General features: G+C 44.8%; 1 protein-coding gene across 1 annotated transcript in view; it reads left to right on the top strand.

Moving 5' to 3' along the window:
- TTI1 (TELO2 interacting protein 1) overlaps positions 1-15,392 on the top strand; it is a 444,572-nt gene that overhangs the window by 322,499 nt on the left and 106,681 nt on the right. The window contains exon 8 of the mRNA XM_069652389.1: positions 11,374-11,461. Within this exon, the coding sequence (XP_069508490.1) occupies positions 11,374-11,461 (88 nt within the window). The remainder of the gene's footprint in view (positions 1-11,373; positions 11,462-15,392) is intronic.

The following is a 15,392-nucleotide window of genomic DNA, read 5'->3' as shown; positions in this document are numbered from 1 at the left end:
AGCACTATTGGATAGTAAGGTAGTGACAAGGAGCGAACACCACAAAGTAAGTTATGTGAAAGTCACTTGTTGGCAGAGTCAAGAGACTGCGAAGGAGAAACAGAAGTTTTTACGGACTACTGACAGAGTTGCAGAAAGGAAGCCTTTGTTGGAAAGGAAGTGCTATAAGAATCAATAAATATCATAACTTGCAAAAGGTTAACAGTTGTGTGACATGTGATTGGTGGACTGTGTGGTCCGACATCTGCACCTAGACTGAGTAACCTCTACTTGGAATGAACCAAGGAAAGTCAAGAGGCTGAAGCTGTTTTTCCTGAAAAGTGTTAAATTGATTGATTAAAGAGAAAAGGAAGATACATGAATTGTTGAAAAGCCTGAAAGGTTGTAAAGTGGAAATGAAAGTGATATTGAAAACTAATCAAGTTGAAAGAACTGTGAATTTGAAGTCAGGAGAGCCGTCTTCTTGGGGGACGAACCCCAACATTTTGTGAACTGTGCTGAACTTGGGCAAGGGAACCCTGAGGTCTTTTTGTAGAACTGTTTTGAACTTGGGGGATGCTGAAGCGCAAGCCAGGAGATCTAAGTTTGGAACTTTATTTCTGAAAACTGTTTCTTTGACTGCTGACATCCCTACACATTGTATATCTTTAGTTGTGAGGGCAAGTACAGGTTTTGGACACAGATGGACTTTTGAGTTGAACTTTGACACAGACTATCCTTACTTTCTTTAGGTAGGGAAATCCCACATTAGCATAGGGCAGGTTAGGCCTTACTCCATCCAGACATCAGAAAAGTGAATCTGTTTGTGTCTTACTTCATGATGCCAACACACAGCACACCATTTCGTACTTGTCAAATATCAATAGCCAATGGCAAGAGGCACATGCACATTTTGCACTCTGAATAACCCATCTGTTGTGCCAATGTCAGGGACTTGACCCTACCAAGAGGGACAGGGACCGCTCCCACCTTGTGGTAGGCGGCCTACCAGGGTATATGCCACAGTCAGTCCTACCCCAGAGGCAGGGTGATGGAGCTGTGAGGGCCCCAGTCCCTTAACCCCCTTATTGTGTGAAGCGTACCTGTGATCTCTATGCCACTTGCTGTTACACTGTGCCTTGCACCCCATGTCTCGCAGAAGTATTTTTTTCTCTCTCTTGCAGGACTACTACCTTCTGGATGCATTTCCATCGTAGCCGGGAGTGCCTTGAGCAGAAACGCCAACACTGAACACGACTCTGGCATCCCTCATCACTTCCATGAAACATCCAAGAACGCAGACTTCCAGAGGCAGCAGCATGGACTCTCGTGTGGGGGGGTGGAGGGGTAAGCCTTAGTGGGGCTTTTGAAGAATTGGGACACAGTGACCCACTCCCAGGGACATTAGAAACCTCAGATTGGCCTGAGAAGTTTGGTGTAAACTGAGACCAATGGGAAGGGGAGAGGAACTGGTCAACCAGGAAGGCCTGGGCATAAAAAAACTGGCTCAGCCAGAAAGGGTTGATGGGTGTTTGGATGATGTCAGGAGGAGGAGGGTTTAGAATAATGTGCTGGTTAGAGACTGTGTATGTGAGAGATCAGTACCAAGTACAAGAGAGTGGAGTGGTAGTTGGTACTGTGTTGAAATGATTGACAGTGAAGAGAGGGGAGGTGAGAGTAGAGTGGTGAGTAGAATGTGAGAGTAGTTCAGAGAGTGTGGAAGTGAGGGTGGAAGAGACTGAAGATGTTTGTAGAGGACAGAGGTTGGAAACTAGGTGAGAGCAGTTGTAGGAGAGAAGGATGGAATAAGGAGGTGAGTGAAGAACACCTGAGAGATAGATGGGGGAGAGTGTAGGGAGAATGGTAAGGAAAACTGGAGGGAGAAGCAGGAGAAGGAGTTGAGGGGGAGAGAATAGAAGTGGAGGGGAATACCAAAAGAGAGGACAAAATGAGGACAGAATTAGGAGGGAGGAAGGGAGAAAATAAAACAGGAAGGCAGAGGGAGAAGCAGAAAAGTGGAAGGAAGAGAATTGGAAGAAATTGGAACACCAGAGAGAGAAGAGATTAGGCGACTTGTGTGGGAGAATGAGGAAGAGTAGGTAAGAGAGGCCGAAAGAGTAGGGAGAGGGGAGAAAAACAGTGTGACTAGGCACATCATAACTCTTATTGCCTTGCGTTACATCTGCCTAGGGTACTCTTATTAATTTCCGGAAGTAGTGATAAGAGAAAAGGCTGCCGCCTTTGGGTCCCTCAATGTTAGTCCAGTTTAGCATTAGTCAGTAGGCGTTATTACTGAAGCAGCATCTGGGAAGTAACAAAGTCTGGGCTAGGGTGGGAGGGGCAACCCACGGGTGGTTTAGAACTAAACTGGGGACTCCCATTTGTCTGGCCCTCCTGCAGTCCAACCTTAACCACAATGTGAAAATGTTTTGAAGAAGCTCAAAATTAGGAAACGAGTTGTGGAATTCTTGAGACCATCTGTGACACTTTGTAGTGCTATTCTTTGTGTATTTGTGTATTCTATTGGGCCTAACTGTACCTGCCGGCATGCTCCACTTCCCGGAGTAAAGCCGGACTGTTCTGCTATGCTACCCCATGGACAGAGTTTGGATTATCTTTGGTGGACATTATGACGAATCGAGGGATTGTCACTTCTCCCTAGGAGAGAGCCTTTCCTTATGAGGATAGGGAGGTGAGCACACTACTTATTTTATTTATTCATGTGTTGGTTTAAACAAACCTTTACAAACTTCAATTCAACAAGAACTTGCTTAGCATATATAACAATTTCAGTAATTCATCAAAAAACGGGTTAAGACAGTTTAAAACATTGTGAAACCTTCAGATAAAACATCATAAAATCCTTTAAAAAGGTTTACAAACATTTGTTAAACATCAAAGTACAGCTAACTTCAAAGGAACAGATTTTCCATGCAACATGGTCCACCATAAAAGTTCCAAATGAACTCATTCAGGGCGACTTAAAAATGTACTAAAATAATCAATACATTGAAGTCTCAAAAGTGAGCAATATTATAACAAATTGGATAGTGTTTCTTTTTCCAAAGTACATTTACAGAATCGACAAGTTGACTTACATTCTGGAGAACCATCTGTAATACACAACATTTCATTTGAAAGTAATACATTCATTCTCAAACGTATACAATTGTTTCGTGAATTCTTGTTGGGAAAACAACACAAGTAAGGTTCAGCGGTTGCAAGTTCTTTCTGTGGAGAGTTAATTTGCCTATAAAGATGAAAAATTCATCAAGTCATCAATAGTAGTTGTCCAATCATTACGTTGAATGAGTTTTTTTTTGTTGCTCAATTTGGATTTGTTAGCAGAGTTTCAAAGGATAGATCGAAAACTCCCAATGTCTGCATACAATCTTAATGAAATTCATAAATATAGCCTTCTTTCATATTTCCATCATGCACATATTCACTCAACAAAGAGTATGAGTTTCCATCAAGATTTATATAGAATTTCCCAAAAGGGACAATCTTCGCCATACCACTAAGCTCTGAAGTGATTGTAAGCCCAGTTCATATCTGATAGCACTCATTGGTACCTATTTGGGAAGATAATAAACGGAATCGAAAGATGAATTAGACCTCAAATTATGAGGACTGGTGTCAGGATTAGAAAGCAAATAAGTGTGGTTTTGCAACCGACTTACCTTCTCCATTGCCTGGTCAGAAACCATGGTGCCGTTAGGATTACCTAAGGTAACCCCCTCTGAGGACTTTTCTCCCCATTAATACCCGCCCAGAGATTCCGATGGGCCTCATTGTCCAAAGAAAAGGTTTTTTGAAGGATCTTGAGATAAGATATTTTTCACGATTTCCCTAATGTCCAGTTCAGTGAGCTGCACAGTTGGGGGCCTTTCAGGTGCAGACATTTCATGAACACCAGAGATTTTGGTACCTTCCTTCACAACTGAATTGGATTCTTTGTCTATAACTACTAATATCCTAGAGCACCCTTTAGAGCCATTAGAAAGATTCCCCACATCCGAAGCAGGGGGGACAAAGTCTGCAATGACCCGTTGAGTCCTCAATAATTACTTGTTGAATTACTTTATTATTCATCATAAGAACGTGTTTCGAGTTTTCAATTATATCGAGTACAGCCACTTCAGGCTGTTTGCCCATAGACCTTCCTTTATGTTTCTAGACATCGATCAGTCTGAGTTCAGAATCATCTCGAATTACAATCTGGTCCATGGCAGCCTGAACCCCCTGCTCCCTCAGGTTTTTCTGTTGAGCCAGGCCTGTTAGAGCAGCAGTATTTTCCTTAGGGGCAGAAGCCACCAAACATTCAACCTCCTTCTGTTTCGTCTTCAAGTTAACAGCAGTCCTGGAGATCAGTTTGGGCCAATGAGCAAAGGTATATACGAGAGGACAGGTTTGAGCTCTTCAGAGCAATGTTGTAATTACTTGTATTCCTCTTGGATTATTTGCCTTTCTTGGAGATTTTATTGGGCTGATTCTCCACACTAGTAAGGGTACAAGTGTTGCTTACATAGTTAATTGTGTTTCTATCATGGACTGGAATGCATTTAGATGAGTTAACAACATGTGCAGCCAAAGTCTGTGCCATTACTAGATGAGAACGCTCACTGGGCTGGAAAGAATCATTATGCACCACGACAAGGATTTTGGGAGTTCCTATTACGGGGTCAGTTACCCGAAATGGATGTTCGCCCGCTGAGCCCTTAATCAAACCGATCAAAGAGACAAAATGAACAGCCATTTCCTGTAAGTCTTTGGCATGGACTTTTAAATTGTTTGACACATCATTCTGTAAAGCTTGAATGGCAATATAGTGAGAAAAGGGGACAGGCTTGTGTTCTGGGGAAGATCGAGCGTGTTTGGTTGTAGATTACTTGAGGTAGGGTCCCAAGGTCCTCTATGGACTGTGGGTATGAATCTACAAATATATTGTTCTACTAAAAATCATCAGTACATGCCGCTGCGCTGAGGGTTTCCCCTTCCTGTCCTACCAACTCCAAGGTGCTGTTATCACCCTTAGGAGGAGGAGGAGGCAAAGCCATGGCACGCAACATACTATCACGTCTGTTTGTGAAGACAAGGGGAGCCATTGTGATCTCTTTTCCTCATCCTTCCGTCAAAATATCAACTTATACAAAAGTAATAGGCTCGATATTGTATTGCTGATATATTAGAACCTAAGTTAAAGCAACTAAAAAGAATGTGTAATCAGCTCCAAAAGGAAGTTAAGTGAGTTATACCAACCCCACATTCTGCACCCCTGCGCTGCAAGCCATCAAACAGCACTCGGGAAGCCCTCCACCCGGGCTTTCATTGAAGTGCTCGGCTGGCTTGTGGGAGGGGCTTCTTTTTATAGCAATTATTTGCAGATATATCTATATAAAGGGTGAAATAACAGTTTTAGGACAATTATATATTCAATAGTCCAAGTATCCAGTGATCAATTGGGATTCTCGAGTACCCTCGCGCCAGAGGATCAGAAGTATATAAATTCTCATGAGCAGCACTCAGGAGGCACGCCGAGAATGCGCACGTGCAGCTGCAGACGGCCCATCCTTTTATCAAATTGCTTGGCTGGCTTGTGGGCGGGGCTTCTCGCGCACAGAAGATCAGAAGTACATAAATCCCGAGGAGCAGCGTAGAGCAGCCTTAGACAGCCAAACTCCCCCCACTCCCTCATTCCTTTTCTCTCTCTGCACTTGCACATACTGAATGCGCACAAGACGTAGTAGGTTCACCTCTATCTTCCATTGCTATATTTGATTTTCATTCCCATGTTCCCTCCCTATTGCCCTGTAGGCGCTTTGAAACACAATTTACTTGATGTATAAGCGCCTTACAAATGTACAATAAAATAAATTGTACCGCCGCTACAGAAAATAAATGTTCGTCTGACACTGAAACAAGTAAAAACGTTTGATTAAGGAAGAATACAATACAGAAATGCCGGACACTCGGACGAAGAAACCCAAAGGAGGTTGCGATGATTTTGACTCTGACACAAAGGAGGAACTATAACTGGAAACTGGGGAAGCCCCAGAGCAGCGTACTAAAAGGAGGATCCAGAGAGAGACCAGGTGTTTCAAACCAGCTGAGAAGAAGCCAGTGACTGGAAGAGAACACCGTTCTCAACACTAGCGACCAGAAGGAAGCTAGCCCTACACAAACTGCACTGGGCGAGGGGCAGGTCGGAGGATGCTTGCCAATCTAGGCACTAACCCCGAAGAGAGAGTGCAGAACCAAGGACAGAGAGATGAAGCCTTAGCCGAGAGGCGCCCGAGCCACAAGTGGAGATTGAGAGAGAGTGCTTACCTGCTGCTGATTGGAAAGGTAAAGAAACAGCAACCCCTTTCCACGCAGAGACCACATGGGGAGAAAGACACCGAAGCGTGTCAGAACAAGGAAACAAAACGAAGCGAGAGCTGGAGTCATTCTAATGCATTACAGAGGAACGCTAAAGGTGAGTGCCGAACCAGTGATGAAACCCTCTTACACAGTTGTCAACTGGGAGAGCGAGAGACCCGGGGGACCAGGCACATACAATTAGAAGATTGAGACTTACAAAGGGCCTCAGCATACTCGTCCCAGTGTATGCAAGGACATTAAGAAGAGCGAGAGTCGGAAAGGGACTCAGTTGACACTTCCTAGTGTATGTGGATATAATAAGAAGAGTGGGAGTCGCACATGGGAGCAATATACAAGTCTCAGTGATTGTAGAAACAATAAGAAGAGTGAAATGTATTCACAAACTGAGCGAATTTATCCAAGTGAAGGTAAACCCTACAAAGGAAGGGAAAGTGGTCACTGGGTACATTACACAGATCACAGTGTGTGAAGACAAGGATATTCCAAAGGATACCAAGTAGTAATCAAGAAACATTCAGAGAGAGAAACTTAAAGGTTCAACCGGATCTAAAGAAAGGTGGAAAGATGCTTTGCAAGAACTGAATGAACTGGTACAGGACATAGCAAGAATCTATTTAAAAAACATATATTGAGAAGTACTTGCTCGTAAAGCAAAACCGAGGAGAAAGGAGTAATTATCCTGGTCTTTTGTTAATAAGTACAATTCTATTTTGATTCTATTTAGATTCCACCCTCTCGCTCACCAGACAAACCAATTCAGTAGTTTCAGCATCTGCTTACACATGCAAACTAATCACTGCTTGTCGTCCCTTCCTAACTATGAACAACTGTCTGATCCTTGTCAGAACCCTCATTTTATCTAAAATTGACTACTGCAATGCCCCCTACCTTGGAACGAGTCAAAGAAACATCGACAAACTTCAAGTTACCCAGAATAACGCCATTAGGGCTGCTCTTAACATACCTAGGCGCGCCCACATCTCATCCACTAGACGTAACTTACGATGGCTCTCTATCTCACAGCGTATTGCCGCCAAGACCCTTATTCTAAGCTACAAAGCACAGAACAATGCAGCACCAGCCTACTTGTCAGAGCGCTTTACACAACACACAGCCCACAGACCTCTAAGATCTGCACATGCACACACGCTCATTATTCCTAGCTTTAAGCTTCAGACGGCCAGAGGCGCGAGCTTCCCGGTCCTGGCAGCAAAGCTCTGAAACTCTTTACCTAATGGTCTCATGAATGTCCCCTCCCTTCATTCCTTCAAACAGAGAACCAAACAATGGCTTTATGAGCAAGATGAAGATTTGGCCACCCCCTGGTAAACATACATCGTATGATCTGCGCCCTCGATCCTCTTTGTATATACTGTGACAACCTGTAAAATCCCGTTTTTCTTTCTTTGTATAGATGTACCGTTCTTGTATGCTTATTTATTATGCAAATTGTAAGTGCCTTCTGTAATCTTCACAAACATGCGCCCTGATGCCCCTGGGCAGGCGGCGCAATATAAATAAATAAATACAAATATACAAATACAAGTGGTGGGTCAGTAAGGAATCGATTTTGGATGGAGGACAGACTGATTTTGGACATTCGACCAGATGACGAGCACCCTAGTTTAGTTGCGTCAGGTAGGGAAGTCTTTAGAATAGAGAAAGCTAGTGTGATTAATCCTGTGGAATCATCACTGATCCCAAGCCTAAAATATCCTCCAATGTGGCCAGGGGACGGCTGGCGCTACCTGATCCTGGTGGTTTTATTATGAGGGAGGATCACATGGGAGGAGATGGCTTTAAGGGCGCGGGGGTGTGTGATGGCAATATTCTTCCTTTCCAAATGAAGAAGACCCTATCATGCCTAAATTTGTGATGGCCTTCTGCCACTTCAAGAATCCCTCTCGTGGTAAAACCCCAAATAATCCGAGCAGAACACCATCTATACTTCGTGTACACATAATACTCATTTAACATCTCCTGTCTATGATGTTTTCTATCCAAAACAATACTACTTTAAAAGATCTAAAGTTCATGTGGAATACAACTCCCACAATGCCTCAAATACTGAAACGAGGAAAAGGAAGGAGTTAGTAGGGATTGAAAGAAACCTAAAGTCAAACACGTGGGCTAGTTGTTATGATGGAGATCTTCTGCGTGGGGCATTTAAAAATGGTTTGCATTTTTGAGTCGGCATCAGAAAGCAGCAGAGACGAAGCAGAAAGCAGAACCGCTAATGAAGGCAGACGCACGGTAACAAACTGCGCAGCAGGCAAAGGCTTTCAAGCTCCCGCTTGTCAGCCTTCCTTGACGGTGTGGCGCAAAACGCAGGGAAGCGTGACAGGCACCAGGGAAGAGCCACATCAGAACCAGCAGCAGCTACGCTGTGCAGAGAACGTTTGTGCCAGAAAACAGCAGCTTCACTAGCAAGTGAAAGCTGGAACAAGGTCTGTAAAGCGTGAGATGCTATTCCCGAGCAAGGACTTCACTGCAGCAGTGTGGCACGGGTCAGAGAATACCAGTGAGTTGACCCAATGATGGTGGGAACTTCGAGGTGTACTGACAGGCCCATAAACAATTGAAAAATCATTTTCAATACCTCTTCAGTAAAGCAGACTGAATTTGCACACATCCTCATGCATGAAATGTCAAGACGGGGATGTTTGTGCAAAGGTTATTACAAGTAGATGAAGTTTAATGAAGAAGTTGAAAGTCAGAATGTGTACAAGTCTTCATATATGAAATGCCACTATGGGGAAAATTGGAACAAGTAGTATTTAAAGCCAATAAAGTATAGACGGTGCAGGAGTACAACTTTGTCACACTGAAAGAGTAAGCGAACATTAAAAGAAGTGCCGGTAAACACGTTTATCAGGCAGTGAGCCTTTGTGGGGGAGATATTCCTGGCAGGAATGTATACCAGGGGATCTAAAGAATCTACTGAAGGATTCCTGGCAGGGGAGTTTACCAGGAAGTTATCCTTGAGAGGTTGTGATATAAAAGAGACACTTGTGCCATGCCTAAAAAGATACCATGTGGAAGAGACGCTTTTGCCATCTTCTTCCTTCGTGCATTTTTACGTATATCTGAGTTCCTCTTCTTCCTTACGCAGTTCTGCAGAGCCGTTCCTGGTACGGTCTCTGAGTTGTTCACCCTGTCTGGGTCACGCGTCCATGCCGTCCTCAGATGTTCAGTTCAGCCCTGTGCTTACCGAATGCTTCTCTCTTCCCTCGGTCTGGGCCACCTGCTCCACGATAGGCAGCTTTGCATTCGCCGATTGCTTCCACAGCTCTGATCTGAATCTCTTGAACTCCAGAGACGCGATCTTTCCATTGGTCTTTCCCTGTTTTTTATGAGGAAGTAGTGGACGCTCCCCAGTGTAGGCCCACAGTCATTTGTCTCTTTCCATGGTGCATTCGTCATGCTTCGCCATATCTTCATCTCAGTGTGGTTAGCTGCCAACCACTGATTACTCTTCATGGGTCTCCCCTTCTTCACAGTATGAGTGGTTGGTGAAGGTTGATTACTGATAACATTAGAGTAGCAAATAGTGAATGGTTTGGAGGGAATGTTTGGATTCTTTGTTGTTCTAGCTACCTCTTCAGTATGAGTTATAGGGAGTTCCTGGAACAGAAATCCTTGTGTTCAAGAAGTGAGTCTCTCCCTATGACAGCCCGCTTACCCCCACTCCTGGGGGGATTGATGCAAAGCGGGTTCACTTCCTAAGCCTCACAGGGAAGGGCTCCCCTATGGGGAGAAGTGACGAGATCCTATGTATCGTCACAGCTCCCTGGCATAGTCCTGGATTTTGTTCTCTCATTAGCAATCTGCCCGCCTTGCTATTTTCTAAAGAAAGCGTTTCATTGCATCTTAATCCTTTGTGTCTGCTGTAAGCGTTGTCTGAATCTTCCTTGCTGCAAAAAAATGCATCTACCGGACTTCTTTTCAGCTCCTTGCCCATCTAAGGTTGAGGAGCAGTTTCCAAGTCTGAAACCGCTAGAGATTTAGGTTTCTATGACTAATGTAATTTGCATGAACGATTAGCTTTTAGTTTGTTTCGCTGGTCCGAGGAAAGGCAAGAGGATTTCTAAGCAGAACATTTTGCTCTGGAAAGTGCTCTGAATAAAAGCATGTTTCAAGCTGGCCCACAGGGAGCTCCTCAGAGGGCAGGCAGACATGTGCCCTTCAGCGAGGGGGTTTCCCTGCTGTGCATATGGCAGGTTGCAACTTGGGTTCTTTGCACACCTTTACAAAGCACTTTAACCTCAGCACTCTTGTTAAAGGGGTTGCGAGTATCGAAAGGTCACTGCTTCAAGGTTTCCTGTTATATTGGTGCTTAGTTGAACTTTTTCTGCCACCAGTTTTTATTTGACGTGGCTTTGGGAGTCTTTCACGGATGAGGGGTTTTTGATAGAAATTCATCCGGTAGAAGAAAAAAATATTTTCCTTCCGTAATGTTCTTTCTGATGCATAAGATAATTTCCCCTACAGATTCATGATTGCCCTCCCTCCTACCCCCTCAAAAAATGTGTGTTCATAAGTAAATACGCATTTTTTTAATTTCCATTTTTTGTGCTCGTTCTACCATTCTTTGCGGTTGTCCTAGGAGGAAAAAGGGGGGGGGGGGCTAAGCAAAATGGTAGCTGGCAGCTCCAAGTATATGTGCCTGTGACCAGACTTTTCGGAGCCAATGAAAACTGATGTAGTCTGCTGCAGAGTCATGCTGTGCTAGCTGATGGCTGCTCGGGGAAACTTTCAGGTCCATACTCTGTCTGAGGTGGGATTCATATTTGAGGACTCTTTGGGATAGTTCATAACGATCTGAAAATACAGGTAAGTAATTTGTCCCTTTAAAACACTTGTGTGAGTTGCAATTGATCACTAGCGCTAAAGTGTCTTTAAAGGTTTTATCAATGGACATAGAGCACAGAGGTATCATCATAATCTGGTCTGCGCGTGTGCTGCAGTATTGTCCAACTCCTAGCTGACTGTTGCTTCTTATATTTTCAGGAGAGAGTGATATGCATCAAGTCGCAAATGTCTGCATGAACTACCTAAGTGCCCGGCAACCCGCTCGATTGCAAGAGGCTTCTCGAAGGTAATAATTACCACAGTCTTTTGCTCTGCTTCTGCTAAATAGGTCTGCAGAGGGCAATCTGATGGCAGACTCCTAGTATGACAGCAGTTCAGATCAAGCGGTACAAGGCACACATTTCCAGTTCATGCTTTTCAAGTGCGAGCAGTCGACCATCGTGGTGCATGTGGCTGCATCTTGTCAAGATTTTTGCCTCCCTACGTCTGAAATTTTACATGTTTCTCATAATGTTTGTGTATATCCTTCTAGTCAGTCCATGCTGCCTAGTTTGCTTAGTTGCATGTGTCTCGCTCTGTCTTGGGGAGTAGTGTGGGGAATTCACTGCTTTGTTCCAGCTTAACCGCATTCTTTATTAACATCTCTTTTTAGCCTTTTGTAAGGGTGCAGAAGGAGGAGACTGACACACAGGTGGCATGATGATTGCTATTAACTTTTATTTGTTTCAGAAAATAAAGAGAAAACGTAATTTTCCCTATCTCTAAGAGGAGTTTCCCTGCCTCAACTAAAATACTAAGGGTGTCCTCAGAACGTCTATATAAATAAATTGTCCACCATCCTGTGTCAAACCTCTACTTCTCTCCCTTACACTTTAACCCAAACTAAAGATAAAGTAAAAGTTCTTGGTCCAGAAGAATGACTCCCTTCTTCTGAACTGATGATAAAAGTTCACTTTCAGATTTGGTTGTTCTTTGGGAAATTGCTCCCTTGCCCAGATCACAAACTGTTCTCAAGCACAAAAAAGGTAAACTTCGAACACTTCTTCTTGGCTACCACACTGCCTATGTCGTTGCACTCTGTCTCAGCAAGTCTTTATAATTGTGGCTACCAGGAGAATGACTCACTTTTCCTGGTTTATTAATTTAGCAGTTCAGCAAAGCCAGGAGGAATGACTCCCTTCCCCTGATCCTGGTTACTACTACAATGACTCCCTTCTCATGGTATCTTGACTTCACATTTCAACAATATCCGGGGGAATGACTCCCTTTGCCTGGCTTCTGTCTCTCTTTCAGGATTCTCAACAATAGAGTTCATATATTGATAAGTCCTCGACCCAGGTTCCTCCCCTGTGGCTCAATTGGTGCAATAACCTGCCAAGTACTGCCGCAAAGAAGATTGCTTGTAGCTTCCTTCTGCTTTGAGTGTGGGACCCAGACCCGTATATGTACTTGGTTTGCTCTCCTGCTAAGTACTGCCACGAGGAAGATGACTTGTGTTCTCTTCTAGATATGTGCCATTAAGGTTAGGGGGCCTGATCTTTGCGCCTAGTGGGTACCCACTTCACCTTATGGCTCTCCCCACTTCTCTCTAGCTCAGGGTTCGTAATGACGCGCATGCCATGGCTTCCAAAGTTTCCATGGCAATACACACCGTGCAAGGAACAGCGCTCTCTGTAACGAGGGGAGAACCGTAACCGAAGACAAGAACCTGCATTCCCGAGCATGGATCGTTTTGAGGTGTCAGGTCTTTTCCGTGCACGAAGCGGGCGCGGTGCACGCACAGATGGTTTCCTGGCAGCTTCTCGCGCACTGTGGTGGCTCTGCTGCTTCTGGCCTTCTGCAGTACACATGCCTGTTACAGATTGCTTGGTTACTGCTTCGCCAAGGGTCCATCAGCGTCGGACCCGCTGGGGATGCCGTCTGCTCCTATTCGGCATCCCGGACTGCAGCCACTTGAACTTCCTGCGCCAAGCAGCTTCCTGGTCCTCGGTTCCTCCTGGGAAGGCTGAGCAACATTGTAAGTTTGTTGCTTCTTATCATATCTTGCGATGGATAACTAGATAACTAGAATGCTCAGTCCAGCTACCAGGAGCCCTCTGTGTGGTTCCGCACCTCCTCCTCGTCCCAGTACTTATCTGATATGCCCCCTGTTGACCATTCCCCATCTTCCTCCTTTCATTATCTCTGAGACTCACAGATTTACAATGGTATATGGGAGTATTGGTACAAGGGTTAGGATCTAGGGATATGTAGGTGCGTAGGGCGTTAGGTGAGGGATGCCATACAATGTTCTCCCTTGTCCCCAGAGGGGAGGTCTCTTCCCATGAGATCCTCCTGCTGGGTACCACCCACAGGGGAACTATCGGGTAGTGGGACTCACCGCCCTGGTCTCATGGGATGGGGCTGCCCCCTGGGGAGAAGTGACGACAACTCTGGATTCGTCACACTATCTTCATTCCTATTCCTCACCCTCTTCTTTTCTGAACACACAGTATTCTCCGTTTGGCTAGGTATCTCTTCCCCCAATGGCTTGTATGCCATTCTGTTCCCTATCTCTGCATCCATTCCGTTCCAAGTGGTTAAGTCTGTCTTGGGTCTGATTCCTTAACTCCCAATTCTGGTGCAGCATGTATCCATTTCTTTTGTTTTCTTCAGTTTGTCCAGTATGATGTCTATTTCGGCATCACATCACTAGCTTTCTGAGTTGCACAATGATGTTACATTTTATAATAGTAATAAATACGATATTATCACATTTTCATATAGCGCTTCATGCCGGAATTCCACATTTATATGCACTGTAAAACAAGGTGTTCTATCGTTCCGCAGTTTAGTTTTACTTCTTTTAATGGCCTAAGATGGACAATGGGCTCCGTCTGCCCCATCATTTTTTTTTTTTAATTTTTATATTTTATTTTATTTTAAATGAAAACAGTACAAAACAAACTTGTGGCATTATGTACAATAGAACAATTGACAATTAAAAAAACACAACACTGCACTCCCCTCCTCCCCCCCAAGAGCTTATCAACAGGGTAGTTCTGTATCGACCTGGAGTGGCCGGGTGTCATCCTCCTCCGAGGCAGTAGGTTCCCCCTGCACCCCAAACAGACCAGTAACTAACAACTTCCAGGCTACTAGGTTGCCCACATCCTCCTCCCCGCATTTACTGCATGCTTCTTGCCAAACCATGGTTTCAGCTTCTGCCCATTTTTGCAGATCCCTCCACCACATCTCTATCCTGGGTTTGTAGCATTGCTTCCAGTTCATGGCTATCCTCCTCTTAGCGAGTATATACGCTAGGTCTCTCAGTTTCCCCAGATGTCTGGTGTTCTTCGGTCTGGGGAACCCCCCTAGGAGGCAAGCCCAGGCCGTGTCAATGCTTATCGGGACCCCTTTGTCTGCTAACTTCTGTGACACTTCTCCCCAGAAGACTTCGATTACTGGGCAGGACCAGAACATATGCGTCATGTCCGCGTCCTCCTCGTTACATTTCGGACATGCTTGTCTGCCTGTGTTCGCAAACTTAGCTATCCTTTTGGGGGTCATGTACGCTCTGTGCGTGATATATAGTTGGATTTGCTGTAATCTAGCATTTCTGGACACTTTTTTATGATATCCCATAGCCCGTTCCCACATCCCATCAGTCATCTGAGTCCCCACCTCCGTTTCCCATTCTAGTCTCAAATCCATCAGGTCCTTTCCCACCCGGGACATCACCACCTCATACAATCTGGAAATCTCGTGTCCGCCCTCTGATATATCATATATCGTGTCAATCAGGGCGTCCGGATCCTCCGCTAACACCGTCTCAGGCCAAGATTTTCGGATAATCTGTACCAACCTGAGATATGTAACGTATTGGCCCCCATGTAACCCAGTCTCCTCTTTTAGGTCTGCAAAATCCTTGATGGCCCCATCTTGCCATATATCTCCTAACGTGGCCAACCCAACCGATTCCCAGTATATTTTGATCATTTTCCTAAGTTGGCTATCCCCCGCAGTCAAGGCGACCAGTGGCACCTGTGGCGAACACGGGTCCAGGCTTTCCAGTAGCCGACATGCTCTGCGCCACATTCTCCACCCAAGTAACAGCATGCCAGGGCGAACATTTAAGTCCTGTCTAGGGACCCAGATGATCTCCTTCAAATAAAACGGGGCGCAGTCTGTCCCAACCAACCTAGACTCGGGAGATTCCTCATCAGAGAGCCACTGTG

The sequence above is a fragment of the Ambystoma mexicanum genome, chromosome 3p, assembly GCF_040938575.1.
Source record: "Ambystoma mexicanum isolate Mex_15411 chromosome 3p, UKY_AmexF1_1, whole genome shotgun sequence".
NCBI lineage: Eukaryota > Metazoa > Chordata > Amphibia > Caudata > Ambystomatidae > Ambystoma > Ambystoma mexicanum.
This window is presented reverse-complemented; position numbering and strand designations above follow the sequence as displayed.